The following is a 22,089-nucleotide window of genomic DNA, read 5'->3' on the forward strand; positions in this document are numbered from 1 at the left end:
GCCCAGGTTCAGATCCCGGGCGCGCACCGATGCACCACTTCTCCAGCCATGCTGAGGCCGCGTCCCACATGCAGCAACTGGAAGGATGTGCAACTGTGACATACAACTATCTACTGGGGCTTTGGGGAGAAAAAAAAAGGAGGAGGATTGACAATAGATGTTAGCTCAGAGCCGGTCTTCCTCAGCAAAAAGAGGAGGATTAGTACGGATGTTAGCTCAGGGCTGATCTTCCTCACAAAAAAAAATTTTTTAAATAAAAAATAAATAAAGAGACAGAGAGAGAAGAAGAAGCTAATGGTAACCATTGATAGAATTAAAAACAAAAACTTTTGGTAAAACACCTGGAAGAAAAAGTCAAAGAAATCTCCCAGAATCACCAAGAGGTCAGCCCCACCAGCAGTGACTTGGCTGAAACAACGCAACCCGCGGCTTAGCTCTGACTTCTCATTACAAGAAAGCCAAGCAAAAAAATAAATAAATAAATAATCCCTGTTTATTTAAACCACAAGGTTCTATTATTTGTAGCTTAAAATAGTCCTAGCTGATAAAAAATAAAGAATTCCCTCAAGAAAACAAATAATCCAATTAAAAAATGGGCAGAGGACCTGAATAGACATTTTTCCAAAGAAGACATACAGAGGGCCAACAGACACGTGACAAGATGCTCAACGTCACTAATCATCAGGGAAAAGCACATCAAAACCACAGTGATATACCACCTCACACCTGTCAGAATGGCTGTCATCAAAAAGACAAGAGATAACAAGTGTTGGTGAGGCTGTGGAGAAAAGGGAACCCTTGTGCACTGTTGGTGGGAATGTAAATTGGTGCAGCCACTATGGAAAGCAGTATGGAGGTTCCTCAAAAAATTAAAAATAGAACTACCATACGATCCAGCAATTCCACTTCTGGGTATTTACCCAAAGAAAACAAAAGCACTGATTCGAAAAGATATATGCACCCCTATGTCCATGGCAGCATTATTTACAATAGCCAAGATATGGAAGCAACATAAGTGCCCATCGATGGATGAGTGGATAAAGAAGATGTGGTATATGCATATAATGGAATATTACTCAGCCATAAAAAAGAATGAAATCTTGCCATTTGCAACAACATGGATGGACCTAGAGGATATTACGCTAAGTGAAATAAGTCAGAGAAAGAAAAATACCATATGATTTCACTTATATGTGGAATCTAAAAAACAAAACAAATGAATAAACAAAACAAAATAGAAACAGACTCATAGATACAGAGAACAAACTGGTGGTTGCCAGAGAGTGGGCGTTGAGTGAAATAGGGGAAGGAAATTAAGAGGTACAAACTTCCACTTATCAAATAAATGTCACGGGAATGTAATATACAGAGTAGGGAATATAGTCAATAATACTGTAATAACTTTGTATGGTGATTGATGGGTACTGGACTTATCAGGGTGATCATTTCATAATTTACATGAATGTCAAATCACTATGTTGCTCATCTGAAACTAACATAATATTGTATGTCAACTATACTTCAGTAAACATAAATAAATAAAAAAAGAATTCCCTGGGTCTCAGTTTCTTTTTCTTTTTTTTTTAATGAAGAGATTGGACTATTCAGTAAATAAATATCACCAGACCGAATGAATCTCTCTTTCAGATCCTATATTCTATCAGGGGCAGGATGCAGATCCAATCTTTCTGCAGAGGGTTGTAAGACATTATTTTTGGAACTTAATCGTTCACACTACAAGATGAAGTAATTTGTTCACTCATCTGGTCAAAAACTATTTATTGAGCACCAACTATATGCTAGGTATCATGCTAGGTGCTAGGGCTATGGCAGTGAACATCCGAAGTTCATAGGTCATCCTATGAACTTCATGGAGCTCATAGGGCAGTGAGGAAGACAGAGATCACACGAACAGCTCAGGAGATAACTGACTGTCCTTGTGAGGTGTACGACCGAGGAAAGGTGGATAGCACCTCTTTAGCCTGTACCTGCTCCAGCATACCTCTAATAGGGGTATCGGATCTTGGTGGGTCTTTCCTCCAGGATGGGACAAAAACTTTGATGTAGGTGTGTCCTCTGTCCCTGAACCAGTCCACAGCCAGCTGGATTCCCCGGCAAGAGAAGGCTTCTTTATTTCCATGGCTACATGGGAAAACAAAAAAAAGCTGTAGAGACACAGAAAGGGTTCCTAAAGGGTGATTTCCCCTGGGAATTTCCTGGGTCACAGTCTCATAATCAAAGTGAATCAGGCAAGTTAATAAGGATCAACACAAAATGAACGCAAGCAGCCATCTGCCGATACTCTCACTCTAACAGAGGGTTGAAAATGTGTTATTGGGGTTTCCAAGTCCAAGAAAGGAGGCCAATGTGCCCCACAAATTCCACCAAAGACATCGACGGAGGCAGGAAGGAGAGAGTGTTGTGCAAGGAGGCTCAAGACCAGGCGGGGCCTTCCGTGCCTTATTTAAGGCTCTTCTTTTCTTGTAAGAGGAATGAGAAGCCAGGGAAGGATTTTCAGATTGAGGATATGTGTGATGTGATGCGATCAGACGTATGTTTCAAAAAGCTCAATCTGGCAGCACAGAGGACAATAAATTGGAAGGGAGCAAGAGTGGGAGCTGGGTACCAGTTAAGAAGCTGTTGTCGTCAAGGCGGAATCTGATGGCGACTTGGCCAGAGCTGGTGGTGGTGCCTAACAGAGGAGGTTGGTGCACTTGAGATATTTAGAAGGTAAAATCTCCAGAACGTAGTGGTTGATTGGATATAGAGGTAACAGAAAAAAGGCATTGAGGATGCTTCCAGATCTCTGGCTTGTATAACTGGAAGTGGGGCTCTTCACTGAGTTGGGGAATTCTGGAGGAGGACAGGGTTTAGAGGGAAAGATCTCGAGTTTGGTCGTGGACACTTACTGAGTTGGAGAAGCCTTTGTGACCTCTGAGTGGAAATGTGAAGTAAACAGCGAGGGTTCAGAAGAGAGGTCTGGGTGATGAAATGTGTGGGTCATCTGTGTTTAAGCAACAGTTAAAGCCTGATTGCCTGGGAGAGAGTGAGAGGCCCAGGGCTGGACCTGGAGGCACTCTGAGGAACTCAGTAGCTGGTTACGAGTGGAGGAGGACAACCTTACAAAAGAGACAGAAAGGATCTATGAGGAAAAAAAAGGAAGTAAACCAGAAAAGTGCTCATCGTGGAAGCCAGGAGAAGGAGGCAGCCGAATGCTGCTCCGAGGGACCCAGGAAGCCTGAAAACATCCCTCAGGCTTAGTCAATGGAGGTCAGTGGTGTTTTGCTGGAGAGGGAGACAAGTGGTTAGATCTGAGATATTGAGAAGGTAAATCAGCTGGACTTAGCCATGGATGGGACACAGCCTGGCCTCAAGAGGATCACTCTGCACTCACGGCTTCCACCCCAAGAACCTGCACTTCCTTCAGCCCTTCACCCTGGCTGTGCACCTTCCTCCATATCCACCACAGGGCCTTTGCACCAGCTATTTCCTCTCCCCTCGGCTGAGTCCACTCCTCTTCCTCCTTCAGATCTCAGCTTCATCTCCACGTTCTCAGGAAAGCATCCCCTGACCCCTGCACCCCACAGATGCCCCTATTCTGAGTCCTCCCAGCACTGGACTGCTCCTTCCTGGTACTTAGCACAGTTGAATGCTTACACTCCCCCCTGGGATGAATTGGGTCTCCCTCTCTATAAATCATAAGTTCCCTTTGCTCCCCAGTGAATTCCCAGCACGGAGCACGGTGTCTGATAATTGGTAAGGGCTCAATGAAAACGCGTTGAGTAAACATAAGACTGAGAAGAAACTGGTCTCAAGAGTAGGAGGAGAAAGACTCTGGGCAAAGGGAAGAGTTGGCTGGAAAGATCCTGGTGCAGGAAAGACGGCTGTCAAGGGACCAGGAAGAGAGCAGTGTGACGGCAGCCTGTGGAGTGAGCAGAGGGCAGAGCTGTAGCCCGTGGGGCGGGAGGGGCAGGCTCTTCCTGGAGAGCCGGCGTCGCCTTGGTGCTTGCCTCTGCTGAGGAGCCCGGCCCACAGCGGCCGGCCCACGTCCTGACGGATAACATGCCCGATTTTCATCCTTGTGCCTTCTCTTGTGTGTGGCCTCGCCTGCCATCTGCTCAGAGGACACTGGGACAGCTCCAGGTTGATAAAGAGAAAAAGGAAGTCTTCGGAAACAATAACCAACAGTTTTGGAAGTCAGGCTTTGTGGAAATACGAGAGAACTCGAAACCCCTTGAGCCTCCGGAACGTATCAGGAACCAGGCCTTGCCACCTAGATCTGAGTGCCTTCCAGTTTAGAGAAAACATGCCTTTGGCCACTGAGGCTGAGCTGTGAGGCATATGCAAACAGCAAGGGGAAAATATCAATGGGGCTGTCTGCGGTAAAAAGGAAGAGGAAGTGGAAAGCCAGCTCCTTCCTCCCCAGTGGAAATTGAAAAAAAAAAGGAGCTGGAGGAAGTAGGAGGAGGTCATTCACAGGGTCCTTACCCCCGCACCCCGACACCTGCTCCACCCCACTGAGCCATAAGGGGAGGCGGAGATGCAAAAACAAGATGGGTGTGAAGAGGCGGCTGAAGGCTTGTCTCTCAGCACAGCCTGGGTGGGCTGTAAGCTTCTCGGAGAAATCCTGGTTTCAGCGGGTGGAGCATCCCGCAGGGATGCGGGTGCCTGGGAGGAAAGTGGTGGATAGGTGAACCGGAAGCAACAGCCCTGGATCCCTTGCATGTCCCAGGTCTGGTGGATCATCTGAGGCCTGGGGATGGACAAACAGGTCCCCGTGAGGAAGACAGCACTTTAAGCTAGCATGGCTCCCCAAAAGCCAAGTGGGACCAATGACCTCTCCATGGTCACCATTCCGGAAGTCAGACCAGCCTAACCACTCTCCAGCAGAGCCATAGGAGGGTTCTAGAACCCCTCTCCCAGCCCACACCAGGTCTCAAAGCCCCCAGATGCCATTTGGGAGAGGAGCGGGGGAGGGAGAGGAAATATGAACCCTGAGTCGTCCAGAAGACAGGAGACACTGAGATGCCACAAATCGGCAAGTTTAGGTCTGCCCCTCCCTGCTACCTAAAAAGGTGGGGAAGAGATTATACCCATCATAGGAAATAAGGTCTACTTTCTGTGCACATTGGAGCAGTCATCAGAACAATGGATGACACCCCCACTGCCACCGCACCCCTAACACATGCATCTCTTGGCTGCAGCAAAGTCTATCTTCAGTCAGTTCTCAAGTAAATATATCACTACCACAATTCTTTTAAAAATTGTTTCTTGAGTGTTCTCTTTTCTGTGACTACACATCTGTTTTTAACCGTTCAAAAGCCAACTATCCATCCCCAACACCTTTGATGGGTGTGTGGCTGGAGGGGGCACGTTCAGTGATGAGGGAGAGAGAAGGAGACTGACTCCAACCCCTGTGAGGGGGCAAAAGTGAGCACGGCAACGGGTTCTGGTGACTCTGCTCAGGACCACAGCCTGCAGTGGCCCTGGCCAGGGGCATGTGGACGGCAGGGGGTCGGCAGTCCAGGAGTTCAAGAAGAGAAGGGCTGAGGAACGGTGCCACCATCAACTTCACGCAGCAAAAACGGGCCATAAGGCCTATCTGACACACGACTCCAAGATGGCAGACCCTTAGCCAGGAGTTTCCACAGGGCAGATACGAGCCTCCAAGACCAGGGAGGAAGGATCAAGCTCACAACCACTCACAGCACATCGGTGCAGCCAATACCTTCCTCTCTCCCTAAGAAGTGCTCTCCCTTCCAGCTCTGACTCCAGGCACAGGGAGGTCAGGGGCTGACCCCCAGAACCGCTAAGCTGGTCTCTCTGGAAGGGAAGATCTTCATTCAGGTCTAGTGTTATGCAGAACTGGATTCCCACACACCCCACTCCAACCTCTCCTCACGAGCCTTCCAGTCTCTTCTGAGATGTGAAGATTGTCTATTTTCCAATCCTTGCCACATTTTTTTACCAACCTCAAAACCCCATCAGGGTTGCCACTTCTGACCACAGAAAGCCCCATGCAATGGCAGGACTGATGACTCAAACAGGGGCCACCTCCTCACCACATGGCAGTCTGTCTCTAGGAGCCAGCAGAGCTCGCAGTCGGGCAAGAAAGCATCCCCGGTCACCCTGGGAGCCCACTCCCCGGCACACAGGGGAAAGACACCAGCCAAAGGTATCTCTTCACTTGTGGATCCTCCATTCACCCAACGTTGATTTGTGAACGTCTACTTCGGCGGGCTCTGTGCTGGGTGCTCGGAGAGCAGTGAACCAGCAGACCTCGCTCTGCTTCTTGGAGCTCATTTTTCATATTCATAGAGAGTCCTGGGTACTGGGCCACTCTGCACACGTACCTCATTTAATCGTTACAACGAGCCCTTGAGGAAGTGACCTCCATCCCACTTCACCCTCGAGGAAACTACAGCAAAGCAATGTGCCCAGCTCCCTGATCTAGCAGCAGACCGCAGAGCCTGATCTGTTGGGCTGCAAACTCTCCCTCCCCATCTCCGCTTATTCCATTATTCCTGCTCCTCTCCAGTCTCTGCCGCTGGGATCCACACAGCAGCTCCTCGGGAGCATAAGTTACCTGCTGTTAAAACGCTGGAGTTTGGGGAGGGACCTCAGTGCTTATTAACAGTCCCTGCGAACCAGTTAATCAGGCAGCAAGCTAAGAACCAGGCCCTGGGAAAAGGAAACAGAAGTGGGAGGTTTTGAATAAAGGGAGGGTGGTAAGGGGAAGTGGGTGGGTGCCTGGGGCAAATTTCGCCTACATGACAACTGTGCCTGGGGCAGCCACAGTTCCAGTAACTAGAAGATCTGATCGGAGCACCACTGTAGGGTCAACTACTGTCCAAGAAGTCCCCGCAGATGTGAGTGGCTCACAAAACTGTCCCTTCAGGGTTCGAGATGTGAGGGGACATCACTGTTTCGACGTGGGGTTAAGCTGCAAACACTCCAAAATTGGAGTTTATAGCTCTTCTTACCAGGAGATCTCTCCCCAGCTCAAATCAGGGGGCAGAAAGCGGGTGGGTGGGGGCTGCTCTGGGCATCCTCCTCTTACAAAGCAGAAATGGGTTCAGACTTAGGTAGGAGCCCAGGACCAGCGCTGGTCGGGGGAGTTCAGAGGCTCAGAAGCAGGTCTGATCCCCAGCCCAGGAGGACGCCTCCCACCGGTAACCCCCCAAGGGGCCTGATGCAAAGCTCCCATGGTAATCCTATTCTGCTGAAGTTTCTAAGAGTTTAAAAACGTAAACAAGCACCACCCAAACAGAAAAGCCTGTACCCCAAAATGAGGACACATTCAAATGAAAGCCTTCTTTGGAGCAGTAAGAGGATGTGAAATTATCAGGTGGTTTTCCCCTAAGCTGAAGTCCTTCAAATCACGCCTTTCCTAAATTTGCCTACAGAATGCTGATCACGGCGGGCACTGGTGAGTCTGCCAGCAGTTGACACGTGCGGGTCAATGTTCTTCCCAGACATCAGAATGCAGCTTTAACCTGCTTTCAACGAGAGCCACCTTCTATTTAGAACCTGCTGGACATTTACCTTAAGGTCAAGTGTATTCAGCTCACATCTCCCTCTCATGTACACACACACACACACACACACACACACACACACACACACACACACCTTGAAGGGTAGGGATTGTGCGTGGAAGTGAGTCTCTATGCTGCTAGCCAGTCAGGGCCACCAATAGCTGCACCTGTGACGCCCTGGGGGTTCCCAGCAGGTTGGCGGCAGCAGGAGTGGTTTCCTGGGGACCAGTCCCGCGAAGAGCACCTGGGCCCCTGGAGAGGGAGTGGGGGGCTAGCGCATCCTGTCTGCAGCAGGCAAGTCCAAGTTCGGGGCTTATCCTGCTCAGGAAGGGCTCTGGTCAACACAAGCAGGCTCTGGCCCCAGAATACGGGGTCAGGGTCTCCCCCGAGACCCTTTTCAAGGCTGGGCGGGGGGAAAGCCAGAGGCATGTGATGCTGGAGGTAATGCAAGGCTTTGAAAAGGGCTCTGAATCCAGCGCCTGGCACTCATTGCTCTGTGACCTTGAGCAACTTACTTACTCTCTCTGAACCTCTGCAGAAGAACAGAAATTCCTTCACGAAAAAAAATGCATTTCTTTCTTTCACGCATGCATAAAATAATCACCTTGAATCCTAGAATGTTAGAGGTGAAAAGCCATTTGAGATTATTGTTATTTAACCCAACCTCTTTTTTTTTTTAAAGATTTTATTTATTTATTTTTTCCCCCCCCAAAGCCCCAGTAGATAGTTGTATGTCATAGCTGCACATCCTTCTAGTTGCTGTATGTGGGACGTGGCCTCAGCATGGCCGGAGAAGCAGTGCCTCGGTGCGCGCCCGGGATCCGAACCGGGGCCGCCAGCAGCAGAGCACGCGCACCCAACCGCTAAGCCACGGGGCCGGCCCTAACCCAACCTCTTAATTGTCTAAACAGGGGCTCAAAAAAGTCAGGTGACTCACGCGAGGTCACACAGCTGGTAAGCTGAAAAGCCAGAACTGTGCAGACCAATACGCAGGCACTTACCACGTGTGGCTATTGACGCATAAATTCAAATTAGTGCAAAAGAAATAAAATGTAAAATTCAGCTCCTCAGTGGCACCAGCCACATTTCAAATGCTCGGTAGCCCCAAGTGGCCCCTGTGATGGACAGCACGGGTACAGAACCTTCCATCATCGCAGGGAGTTCTATTGGGCAGCTCCAGGCTAGAAGTCAGAACTAGGGTTTTTGAACAATAACCCCCATGTTCCATCTACTGCTTCTGACCTCCCTGGTTTCCTACGTGAAATACAGTGAGAGTCAGCAAAACTACGGGCAAGCATAAGATCTGGTTTCCCAGGTCCCTGTCTTATGTATTTCCCCACACTGCAACCTAGAATTATTGAAGTTGACCCACCACTTATGAATTGATAAATGAAGCCGTCAGTCCTCCTCATAAGAGCCAAATGGACTGCTTTTGTCGTTACAATGAGGAGACAGAGGGTTTTTTTAATTTGGTGGTGTGGTTCTATTTAAATGACTTAAGGACAAACATGTTTCATAACACAGGCCAACTGTTGTGTGCTCCGAACAAGCATGTTCCCACTTCTTTTAAAAAGCACTTGGCCAGGGGCCCATGCTGTGAGCTCCAGAGAGCGGTTACCCAGGGCCCACTGGGTTTAGCCACTACAAACAGCCTTGGGCTACACATTCTGAAGCTCTGGGGAGAGAAGCCCCTGGAAACTTCTACATTGGCTGACATGGCAGGAACACAGGGCTGGAGGCCGGGGTCTGATGGAGCCAGTGTTGACCTTGGCCGAGCCCACCTACTCCCTTCCTGTGTTTCTTCCTCTCTCAACCTAGAGGGTCAGATGAAGGACTGATGGCCGGCTCTAACATTCTCTGTGCTGACAGAGGACACATAGCTTACTGCCTCCCATGGAGCATGACATCACCTATAATTTCTCGTTCTACGTCAGTGGTTCTTTACATATGGGCGTCACAGACTCGTCCAGTATCTATCGAAAGCTGTGAATCTTCTCCCCAGAGAAATACCTATATGTATACACATTCCACATTCTGTATATCATTTCAGGCCATTGTTGGCTTTCAAGATGGAAGGGGCCGTGAACCAAGGAATTCAGGTGACTCCTAGAAGCTAGAAAAGGCAAGAAAACATATCATCCCCTAGAGCTTCCAGAAGGGAACTCAGCTCTGCCGACACCTTGATTTTAGCCCAGGGAGATCTATGCTGGACTCTGACCTCCAGAACTATAAGACAACAAATTTGTGTTATTTTAAGCCATCATGTTTGTGGTCATTTGTTACTGCAGCAATAGGAAACTAATATAGATTTTGGTCTTTAAGGATCCACTGAAACACAGCTTCCCAAAGACAAGGGGGAAAAAACTGTCCCTGAAAAGTCAGGCTGTTGTTCTCTGTGAGCAAAGGCAGAAGCTGCCCCAGGCTCCAGGGGACAGAGCCACATCTGGCAGCAGGCACCCTAGAGGATGCTGCTGTCAACAGAAGACACTCCTCATGTGCTCAGGACAGAAGGGCCATGTGTCCCAATCTGTCTTTTAAGCTCCCCTCTGCCCCTACCAGGACCATACAGCACACGAGGCAGGACCATCTTCAAAACCAGAGAACAGCCGTGTCTGCAATACTACAAAACCTCAGCCTAGGAGAATTTTTGAAACCATGTTTCTGAGGTTAGTTGAGTTTTGATGTCAACAGATAATAACTAGACACCACATTAGGTTTCATCCATCCATTCTCTCTAAAGGCTGAGCCCCACACTCAGATCCATCCTTCACAACTGAGGGTCTGGCAGAGCCTGAGGGTCATGGGTCCTGTTGAAACTCTGGCTGGAGGACCCAGTAGGCAGGATTGTAGGAGAAGGAGCAGAGGATGGGGCTGAACCTCAGACCCCAACTCCCTCCCAGACTTTCCTTTGAACAAATTTAGTCCCACCATCAGGTGGTGGTTGTGCAATTCATCTCTTTTTCCTAACTACGGGGATCCAGGGGATGGGGGGAATGTTTGTGTGTGTGTGTAGACACTGAGAAGACATATGGACATACGTGTTCTGGTTAACTGAGGTGAATTTTAGGCAGCAAGTGTATGAAAGCATTTATGTTCTGACACATTCTTCACTCGTGATGGTTTCCATTTGTCACCCACACAGATTGAGCATGAAGGGATTAAACTGATTACAACTGTGGGAGGTGGGGGGCATGGGACTAAATGGACTTACCCAGAACACATCATGGCCATGTGCAAATAGAGGATGTGGTTTAAGTTTGAATTCCAAGTAACAACAGAGACTTTCATCAGAAGAAAACCTTCCACCACCACCGTATCATAACAATTCCTGAAGAACATCTGGTCCCCAAAGAGAGAATGCCGACACCTTCCTGTGGCACCTGAAGTAGTCTTTTTACACTACAGCATTCTGCTCTTTTCATCTAGAATCCCAGAGCTCATATAATCTTAGGGCTGGAAAGGTCTTCAATTTAAGCAACATCATCTTATATTCAAAGATGTAAGATATGAATGTAAATCTCTTTCTGTTGATGCTCAGAAGGAGAGGTGCCTCATCCAGACCAGACAGAGGCCAGGCCCCCCTCAGACTTTCTCTCCAGGACCCTCAGAACCTACTGGATTCTTTAAAATCCCTTTAACTCCCCCAGAGATCCTGAATTAAGCAGGATTTCATAGGCTCGCCTGTCTGGTGCCTCCACGGGGCACGTGTGAGGATGAGGGCCAGCTCTAAGCCCCAGGGAGAAGGGAGGGCTCCCTCACCTGCGGACATGACCAAGCCAGGGAGACCCGGCTAAAACTTGAAGGAACCCTCTCAGTGCACAACAGGCAGGGCAGCTAGGAACAGCCATCCTGGGTTGAACCATCCGAAACTAATGGCCCGCAGTGCCCCAAAGTTAGCACAAATCGCCAGAAAAAACTGCTCGGCCTGTCAGCCAAAAGATGCCCTTTTCACACATTCAGGGCTGCTGATAAACTGCTTCTCTTGATTCCCACCCACGGCTCAGCTTTTGAAAAGGGAAATGCATCTACTGACAGCTGTGAGTGACTGGCTGATTTCCTATGGTCCGCCCTTTGCTCAGCTGCAACGGAGCCAAGTAGTAGATGAATGCCCTTGGTTGGGCAAAGCCTTCTCCTCGCCCAGTGGGGCGTGTGGGTGAGGCTGCAGATTCTCTCACAGCTGAATGTGGCCAGGCCAGGAAGGATGACAAGGCGGGGCATGATGCTCTCGTCACCGAAACACACAGAGACGCCAATAAACAAATACTAACAACCATGTCTGCAGCTCAGCGGCCCCAAGCACACCTCTCAGACCTAGCTCAGGAACCCCAACACCACCACCCACCCCCCAGCAACCCCAGCAGAGGGCTTCCAATGCATTCAAGTCCCAGCACGTTTTCCCACCCGATTCTCATAACCCTGAGGGAGGTTATGAGAGATACAAGAGCTGTATCTCTCGGCTGCGTCACAGAAGAGAAGACGGAGGTAGCACGGCTTTCCCAGAGTCACGCAGCTGGCGCGAGACGGCTCCAGACAAGAAGGCGCACCTGCCAAGGCCCAGCCCTAGGCTCCTCCCTGATCACCCACAGCCTTCCTCCGAGAGGGCCTCTCTCTGGGCTCATATGATAGTAGCCAGCACCTATGGAACACCTCCTCTGTGTCCAGCACTGTCCTAGGCATTTTGTGTAGCTCCAATGCTTACAACTACCTTCATTACTGACGGAGAAAGTGAGGCTCAGAGAGGTTAAGTGACTTACTTAAGGCCACACAGCCTACTAAGGGATGGAACAGGGATTCAAAGCCCCATTCCTTGGCCCCAAAGCTCTTTGGACCAAACCACCGAGAAGAGGGACAGTTCTCCTCCCATCCCACTGCTACAGGGTGAAGAAAGCTACCTCATTGCCACGTTGCTGCCGTCGATCACTATGGGTCGCAAGGAGCTGGCTGGGCTTCCGCACTCCTCTTCCAGCTCGGCCCCCAGCACACACTGGGCGGAGTCGGGGGTCCCGCAGGAGCCCCTGGGGACGAGCAGGGGCCCGGCGCTGGCCTCGTGGGCCCCAGGGCGGCTGCCGGTCTGGATGAGCTCCTGCAGCACGTCGTTGACCAGGGCGTCGTCGCCCATCTTGCCCAGCACCCTGACCACGTCCTCCCGGCTGTAGCCCAGCTTCTGGAAGAACTCCATCTTGCTCGAGCGCTCCATGCTGTGCCCGCCGGGCCTCTGGCGAGGGTCCTGGCCCCGGTTTCCTCCCGGCAGAGCAGCACCGGCATGAGCTAAAGAGAAAGAGCACCCATCAGGCGTTCTCTGGGCAGCCTGGCCTGGAGGCCGGCGGGTTACCGAGGGCAAATTATGCACGCTCCCGCCCCGCCTTATCTGTCAGGAAATCATGTCGACGCCTGGTCCCCTTGGGGACTTTCAGTTGCTCAGTGTGGTTGTGGAGCCACAGATGCAGTCACCCTGCTTTTACTAGTGCACGAGGCCTGCACCCCACACGCACCCTGCAGGGTCACCGGGCGCAGGCACAGGGCAGCTGAGCAGGCCGCCCAGCACTCGGGACATTTGTACACCGGCCAAAGGAGAGTTTCCGAGGCTCTGTCATGGGCTGAATTGTGTCCCCCACATTCACAGGTTGAAGCGCTAACCCCCCATCCCCCAGAATGTGACTGCATGTGGAGCCAGAGTCTTTAATCAGGTGATTAAGTTAAAATGAGGCCGTTAGGGTGGGCTGTGATCTGACATGACTGGCGTCCTTTATAAGAAGAGGAGGTCTGGACACAGATGGGTACAGAGGGAAGACCATGTGAGGACACCAGGGGAAGACGGCCGTCTACAAGCCAAGGAGAGGCCTCAAAAGAAACCACCCTGCCAGCACCTTGATCTCGGACTTCTAGCCTCCAGAACCGTGAGGCAACAATAATAATAAATAAAATATAAATATATGTCATAAATACCAAGTCTGTGGTATTTTGTTACAGCAGCCCTCGCAAACTAACACAGCTCCTCAGCTTAAACTGGGGAAAATGCTCCCTGGGGAACTGTATTCCCAGAAACGTAAACTTTGGACCCAAATTCAGCTCTGTGCACTGGCACGGCTTTCCCTGGCAATTAAGTCAGACCAGACTGAACCCCTAAAATAGAAAGCCCTAACCCAAATTTGATCCTGTCCAGCCGGGCGGGGGCTGGGGGGCTACAGCCTGACAGACGTTTACAAAAAAGATGATTAAACCAATAGGAACACCCTGGACAGACTGGGTCCCTCTCTCTTTTGTACTCACAAAGACCCACATCTTTCAAAAAACATTTTAAAATACAGAAAGAATCAGGAAAATATATTTTCTGTGAAAAATGGAAACACTGCAGAAGTATAAAGAGTAAAAGGATATCATGTCTCTCCATGCACACCCTGAACCCCACTTGCCTCTCCTGTGTGCATGCTTTCCACTGCTTCTTCTATGCATTCATTTGCACATCTAGTAGGTACACACATACATCGTTTTACGGGGTCTGTTTTTACATAAATAGTGTCGTGTTGTATGTATTGTTCAGCAACTTGCTTTTCTTAATTAAAATGCATCTTGGAAATCTCTCCGTGCCAGTTCATCTGTCCTGCTGCCCACTGTAACCCCAGCATTTAGAATGGAGCCTGGCACAGCTGAACCTTAATGCATATTGGTTGAATGAATGAATGAATGAGTGAGTGGTGTTGAACCATTTGCCAAATGATGGAAACTTAGACCGTCTTCCATTTTTCCCTGTCACAAGTCATGCTCCAAGAACATTCGAGCACACCTGTCTTTTCACTCCATCCCTTCTCAGTATCACAGGTTCTTTATCTTCAGATCCTAGTCTCCTACTGGAATCTTCCGCAGCATTCCCGTCTCTCTTCTCGGTTCCCAGCTCGGCTTCCCATTCTCTTGCAGGGCCTCTCCCCGTGGTGCTGGAACCTGCACAGAACTAACAATGACTGGGTCTGGCAGGTGACGGGCGTTTCTCGGCCAGCCCCCAGGCCTCTGCTGCGGCCCCCACTCGTCACCCCCCCACTCCGCCTTGGCCCACTGACTGCAGAAACACCGAAACTGCTCTCGAGGCCGCCAGTGACCTCCTGACTGCCAAATCCAACAGCATCTCCACATTCCTTGCTTCACACAACCTCTCTGCTTCTTTCAACACTGTGGACCACTCCCTTACTTGTTATTGTAAATCAAAAAGTTTTGGACTACCTCCTCCTTGAAACTCGCTTCTCTCTTAGGTTGTCCAACGTGGCCTGAGTCTCCTCCTAAGTCTTTCCAGCTCGTTCCTTAGCCTCTGCTCATCTGTTCAATGATGGGGTCCCACCCAGAACATCTTTCCAGGCTCATGCCCTCCACCAGCCCCTCTATCCACGAGCCCACACCCACACTTCCAGCTCAGACCTCTTGCTAAGCAGCCGCACACACAGTATAAATCTGTGAAATAAATGCCATGCTCGCTGTTGAATAAAGGGCTATGGGAACTCAGAATGGTGTCATTCACCAGACATTTGCTGAGTCTACTTCAGTGGTTCTCAAAGTGTGTTCCCGGGAAACTTTGTGGTTCCCAAGACCGTTTCAGGGAGTCTGCACAGTAAAAACTGTTTTCTGTTTTGTGAGGAGGACTACCCCTGAGCTAACATCCGATGCCACTCCTCCTCTTTTTTGCTGAGGAAGACTGGTCCTGGGCTAACATCCGTGCCCATCTTCCTCTACTTTATATGGGATGCCCTCACAGCATGGCTTGACAAGCAGTGCATCGGTGCACGCCCGGGATCCAAACTGGCGAACCCCGGGCCGCCCCAGCGGAGTGCGCGCACTTAACCGCTTGCGCCACTGGGCCGGCCTCTAAAAACTGTTTTCATAATAATGCGAAGGTGTAATTTGCTTTTTTCACTCTCTTCCCCTCACGAGTGTACCATGGAGTATTCCAGAGACCACATGTCACATGATATTGCAAAATGCAGAGGCAGATCTGAGAATCCAGCTGTCTTCTATTAAGCCAGATATTAAAGGGATTTGCAAAAATGCAAATCGGTGCCAGTCTTCTGGCACATTTTTTGGTTTTGGAAAATGGAGTTATTTTTCATAAAAATATATGGTGTATATTCATGTAATTGACTTATTATTTAAAAATAAATGAACATTTTTAAATGTCTTAGTTTTAGTTTCTAATAAGGTACATGTTGACAGATATAACCCACATAAGCAAAAGCTCTTTGGGGTCCTTAAGAGTTTTTAAGAGTGAAAAGAGGTTCTGAAACCAACAAGTTTCTTCTTAAATCCAGAGCTTTCCATTAGGTATCTCCAGGTAGATGGTTCCATGTAGGTGGCCTACAGACGTGTCACCCAGGGCCCCAGGACAGAGGCCCAATGACTTTCCTTCCTCAGTCTGTCCCTCTCACACCCTCTTACTGCCCACCTGCCCCACCCAAGTCTTAATCCCAACTTCTTCACCCCATACCTTAATGGGTATGTGTAGCAACAGCCTCCTGATGGGTGTCCTCCCTCAATCCCATCTGGCCCAGCCCCCATGTGCAGCCAGCATCGCATCTCTAGAACAAGTCTGACCACGTCACCTCCCACTTAGAAATATCTCCTAACGCCGTGTTAACTACAAGATTGAGACCAAATTCCTGAGCAGGCTGTCACGATGCAGCCGATCCCCATCCACCTCACTGCCCACCACTGGCCCTCCCTGCCCTTTCTCTAGAGCCACGCTGAATCTCTCGCTGCTCCCCAGGCATTCCAGAACGTTCTATCACTGTGCACATATGCTTTCCTCTCTACCCAGAATGCTCTTTTTGGTTTGGCAAGCTTCAAGCTTCAGCTCAAACGCCACTCAAAGCAATCGTCCCTGACTCACAGACAGAAGCGGTGGCTTGGCCATCTCGGCCACCAGGCACTTTGCTCACACCTCTTTTATGACGCACTGAATTGTCGTTTACCTATTTCTCAAGAAACTGTGACGGACATTCCAACCTGTTTGCCTCGGAATCACCGGCACCTGGCACAGTGCCTAGTGTATCTGAGGGCTTTAATAGATTTTTCTTTAATTATGTCCAAAGCTGAAATTATCTTCCCTCCGCAAACATTTTTTTCTTGGGTTCCCAGTCTCACTGAATGGCATCCCGCAGAGGCCCCAAGAAGGCATCTCAAAGCCACCCTTGACTCCTCCATCTCCCTCACGTCTACATCCGAGCGGTCATTAATTCTGCTTTCTGGATATCTTCCATAACCACCCTCTCCTCTGCACTCACGCCACCGTCATTCATTCAGCCATTCACTTACGTGACAAATACTTACTGATGACCCACTGGACACCAGGCACTGTGCCAGGACTCAGTTCTCTAACAAAACAAAACAATATGCAGTCCAATTTCAAGTCTTTCACAACCTATTCAGGAAAACAGGCAAAAAAATGTGAACAACAAGCCATAAGTCATGATGAAAAACACAATACTTTTGATTAGAAAAATGTGCTTTCAAAACACAGGTGAGGAGCGACTTCCTGTCCTTTGAGGGGAAAGGAGAGGCCGGAAAGGCCCTCACAGACCTGGGCAAGTTGGAGAAGGGCCACGTCACCTCTCGCGGGGGCTCCTGGGGGCGTCCTCACCACACGCCCCCCCCAACAATTCTAATCAAGTTAGTTCACCGATCAAAGACTTCCATGATGCCCCCAAAACTTCCACGTCCCACCATCCTGTACAGAGTAAATGTCACAACTTCTCAGTATGAGAGTCAAGGCCCTTCACCCTCGGGCCTGGCCCCCTTTCCACTCTCACTGGCCACGTACCTCTGGTCCAGCCTAACCTTCTACTCCTTGACTAGTGACCAATCCTTCTCTCTCAGGACAGTCGTCCCCTTGGGCTGAGGTCCAGCATTGGTCCAATCTCCATGCAGGAAGAGGACACCCAGCCAACGGGCCAGCCTCTCTGTCCCCCAAAGACCCATGGTCTCTCAGGCCCGCAGGCCTTCACTGGGGCTCCTCCCTTTGCCTGCAGCACCTGCCCCTCCTCCACCAGCCTAACCCCACTGTCACATCCTCCAGAAGCCTTCCCAATCCTGACGGCCCAGCTCCACACCCATCTCCACTCCTCCCTGCCTATGCACACACTTCTGTAGCACTTCTTTGGTTTGGAAGAGAGAGAGAGAAGGGAAGAGAGAGGAGGAAAGGGAGAAAGAAATGAGAGAGGGAACCCAAGTGAGAGAGAAGGAAAGAGAAGAAAGACGGTCACGGGCAGCATGAACATCGAAGTTCGTATTCACACAGGTCTTCACTGTTCCCACATCACTCTCACGTGGAGACTTTTACGGGAACCTCCCATCATCCCTGGTGGGTAGACAGGGTAGATCAAAGTATTCTCTCTTCACGGGTGAAGAGACTGAGGCTCAGAGTGACACAGAGTAAAGGTTACATAGCTTGTAAATGGGAGAGACTGACACTAAGTAGATGCCAAAAATAATGCATTGCTTTGAGCTGTGTTCAGGGTCAGTGTGCCTGGGTCTGGTGACTTTTTGGTCACAAGTAACAGCGAGGAGGGGAGTCCAGGTTTGTTCTGTAACTTTGCCTTCTGGTGTGACAGAAACACGAACATTTTCAAAATGAAAAACCATGGGGCCTTTACCCGGGGTGGGAGAGTGGGGGGCCACGCGAGCCCTGTCCCCTGCAGGTCTCCGCAGGAGCCTCGAATTCCCACAGAGGAATTCCTCCTTTCTGAGGAGACTTCTGAAAGCCTGCGCGTGGGACAGGAGAGCTGTTGTTACACAAAGTTAACTGAAAGAATTCACCTACTTCAGAGGCTTTTTCATTTTCCCCTCTCGAGACTTTTAAAGCAGCTTCCTTTCCTTTTAAGGCTTCTAAATAAGGGAGAAAGCTGGGGTGGGGGGCTGTGCTCAGGAGCCTCCCCCGGCCCCCAGGTCACAACCCTCCCCTTCAGATGTGACGGTCTTCAAGCTGCCACACTGCCAGCAGCTTTTGTTCCCTTCCTATTTTTAAAGCCTGAAAGTACGAGCAATTTCATTTTAGTTTTCTTCCTCAATCTTGACTGGAAGTCACAAACAGCACAGATGACAAGTAACCCTTTGGAAATCTTGAAAGTCTCCTCATGGAGTCTTCCACTGCTCAGCACTGCAACACCTTCCTCTGGCTGGTTAGCAGTCCAGGCGACTGTGGCGATGTGTGCAGGTTGAACCAAAGTTAGAGGCGGCCTAACGCAACAGCGTGGAAGGGAGGGGGGAGGAAAGGTGGGCTTCATGGGTGACACAATGGGAATCAGATCAGACTGCTCCTTCCAGAATCAGTCAGTCCAGGTTGAGGGCCCCCAGGCAAAAGGTCTGTAAACTCTGACTGGAAGAGCGCCCAAGGAAAAGAATAAAAGAGAAAGCGAAGAAGGAGAAAATGAGCGAGATCAGACGTGGAGAAAACCAGTAGCTCACATGTGCACAGGACTCTATGGTTAAAAGGCTTGTCCTTGTATTTCTTTGGAAATCCCAACGGCCCTGGAGGTGGAAAGTGCTACCTCGTTACTCATGTTGCCGGTGAGAAAACTGAGGAAAAGAGAGGTCTCCCACAGCTAATAAATGCGAGAGACCAGACTCCTAAGGACGGCGACTCCTGCCGTCACCCAGGCCAGGGGGTGCCACCCAGGGCCTCCGAATGAGAGCATTCAACACATTGCCCCTGGCCCCCTAATCCGTTCTGGGTCACCTTTGCCAACTCCAGAGAAATCACCACATTACAGCCACCAGAAGTCACCCGCGGAGATCAGGAGAAAGTTCTTCTAAGCCAAGTCCACACAGAAGTTCTCTGGTTCAGCTCAGAGCTGGGGCACCTCGGTGGAGCTGACAGATTTTGGGGAAGTCGCAGAGAAGCAAATCTTCAGCCCGTGAGAATTGTGTTTTTGGCCTGGCCTTTTTTTTAAGGGAATTATTATTTTTAATTATAATTTATTCAAATTTAACATTTGAACTATTCTTAAGACTGCAGTTCAGTGGCATTAAGCAACCACCACCACCTTCCATTTCCAGAACATCTTCATCTTGTAAAACGGAAACTCTGTCCCCATTAAACACTAACTTCCAATACATCCCTCCCCCGGCCCCGGGCACCCACCGTTCTACTTTCTGTCTCTATGAATTTGATGACTCTAGGGACCTCATATAAGTGGAATCACACAGTATTTGTCCTTCTGTGACTGGCTGATTTCACTTAGCATAACGTCTTCGAGATTCATCCATGTTGTAGCGTGTGTCAGAAGCTCCTTCCTCTTCAAGGCACAATGATTACTATTCCACTGTGTGTCTAGACCAGGTTCTGTTTAACCATTCATCGTCCATGGACACTTGAGTGGCTGCCACCTTTTGGCTGCTGTGCGTAGTGCTGCTGTGAGCGTGGGGGGACTGGCCTGGCTTCTTATTTCTCCTTGGAACTTGTCCCCTGCGCTGTACTGCTGTGGGTTACTTCGGGTGTGCACACAAGTATTTACAGCTCTGATCTATATCCCAGGGCAACTCTGAAGCAAAGTTTTAAAAAAACAAAACACCCTACTACATTCCACTCCCAACCTATTCATGTGTCAGCTGCTGGAGCTCCTGGGTTGGCATCAGCTGGCCTTGGAGAGCAGGTCATAATCTTGGGGGCATGGTGGGGGTTTCTAATGGCTGCAGGGAATTCACCAAAATTGCCTTCACTGCCGTCAGATTAAGGCTTCTGGAAGCCCACAGAGCCGCCCTCTAGAAGAGATGGTGTTTGGGGCTGCTGCCAGATGTTCCTGATCTGCCAGGAAACTAGACCCCACAGATCAACATCCAGTCTAGAAGTTGCTCTCAGGAGTGCAGACAGGTTTAAAATGTGCCTGCCGGTCCTACTCCTTCTGATTTCATAAAATTAAATCACCTTCAAAGACCACAGCAGGAGTTTTTACTTACACTGAAGAGCCTCCTCTGATTCATCTTTCTCCCACAAAAGCCATCTTGAAATTAAATACATTGCTAAAATGAGCAAGGATTTCACCTAAAGGAAATTAAAGATGCTTACCTAATTTTTTTATCTGAGCACTAAGAATAATTTAAGGTGTGGGAAATCAGATTGCTCAGGATAATATTCCTCCAAGAACTGTCCTCCGACCTGCCCCCACCCCCATATGTTCTGTCTCTCCTCCCACCCCTGGACCCAGGTCTCCTCAGTGTTCGTCACACTGACTAATGACCAGGGGACATGCACTCACCAGCAGGGCGTGTCGCTGCAGCCTTCACAGTGGATGCCAGCAGTCCCCTCAGCTCGCCCAGGAGCCCAAAGCTGTCACACCGCTCTCCTCCCAGCTAGCCAGGTGTCACCAAGGCCAGGGCAGTGCAGCCGGGCTGGACGGTGCGGCCGTTAGGAGCCGCTCCATGCCAGAGCTCCACTTCCTGGATGCCAGAGTCACGTTCAGCTGCAAAGGTAGTTTTGCTTGGGGTTTGAAAAAAAATGAAAAGAAGAAGCAACCAAATGAGGGAGGGAGACGAAGCCTGTGCCTCAGCATGAGTCACCGAATCAAAGTTCAACAACCACATGCAAAGCGACCTCTCTGCAAGGGCAAGGGCTGGCTGCACAGGAAAGCCAGGAGAGCGTCAGAGAAAACGAAAGCATTAACAATCGGAGGGGGAGAACTTCTGTCCCAGGTTCCCACGTGTGCCTCCAGCTGAGAAGAGCTTCTGATCCCAGGTGCTCCTGAGAAGGTGCTCCCAACTTCATAAACAAAAATACAGCTTGCAGGAGAGAAGAGTGTCAGGGGAGGGAGAGAACAGAAAGGGCTGCATAGATAAGGGTGCACAGGGGTGGAGGAGTGGAGGAGGACCGTGTACCTTCCCTTACAAAGAGCCCCAAGCAAGTCACCAAGGTCTTCAGGCTGGGGAGCCAGGGCTCTCACTTCTGTTGGGGGTAACACGACCCTGGTCTCTCCTCGCTGCAGCCTTGCATGGGGCACATGGTTGCTCCTCTCTCCCTGTGGCAGGGGGAGCACGGCATTCTGCCGCCCACTTGCTGCCAGCCTCAGCGAGTATGAGCAACAGACCCCAAATTCTGCGTCGAATTCCTGCATTGGGGGATGCCCATGAGCGGTCAGAATAAGAGGAAAGAACACAAACCACACAGCAGCCCACCCCCCAACAAATGACAGTGTCTCTAAAGTGACGTACTCAAGGACACACAGTCAGTTGGTCAAGCTGGGTTTGGAACCCGGGAGTTGGCGCCAAGGAAATAAGAAAGACACAAGTTAACTGGAATTTGCTGCTCTTCTTCATCTATTCCCCATCTTCCTCCCACAGAAGATTTGAGGCAGTCTAGAATATTAAAACACATAGAGAATGGGATCATCAAAATAAAAATTAGGACAATCAGAGATCATTAGAAGAAAAAAGAACATTGTACTAGAACCTAAATTAAAATTCACTTTATCTGAGCACTGATTCTAGCTTTGAATTGTCTGGCAAAATACATTTTCTAATAAAAATGACCATCAGTTGAGCACTTCCAGTGTATTCTGTACTTTGCATCAAAGTGTTCTAA

General features: G+C 49.7%; 1 protein-coding gene across 2 annotated transcripts in view; it reads right to left on the bottom strand.

Annotated features, from left to right (window-relative positions):
- Positions 1–21,061, bottom strand: part of ZC3H12D (zinc finger CCCH-type containing 12D) — a 30,785-nt gene extending 9,724 nt beyond the window's left edge. Inside the window, exons 1-5 of one of the 2 annotated variants that reach the window (XM_087425222.1) lie at positions 20,771–21,061; positions 16,848–16,938; positions 14,323–14,477; positions 12,431–12,806; positions 2,003–2,142 (exon numbers count right to left, since the gene is read on the bottom strand). In XM_087425222.1, coding sequence (XP_087281348.1) covers positions 2,003–2,142; positions 12,431–12,735 — 445 coding nt within the window. In that variant the 5' untranslated portion in view covers positions 12,736–12,806; positions 14,323–14,477; positions 16,848–16,938; positions 20,771–21,061. Of the gene's footprint in view, positions 1–2,002; positions 2,143–12,430; positions 12,807–14,322; positions 15,639–16,847; positions 16,939–20,770 lie in introns of those variants that run through there. The other variant, XM_014795661.2, reaches the window with a different exon arrangement.
- Positions 21,062–22,089: the final 1,028 nt, after the last annotated feature.

Source organism: Ceratotherium simum, chromosome 38, assembly GCF_057802395.1.
Source record: "Ceratotherium simum simum isolate JZ-2026a chromosome 38, ASM5780239v1, whole genome shotgun sequence".
Classification (NCBI taxonomy): domain Eukaryota; kingdom Metazoa; phylum Chordata; class Mammalia; order Perissodactyla; family Rhinocerotidae; genus Ceratotherium; species Ceratotherium simum.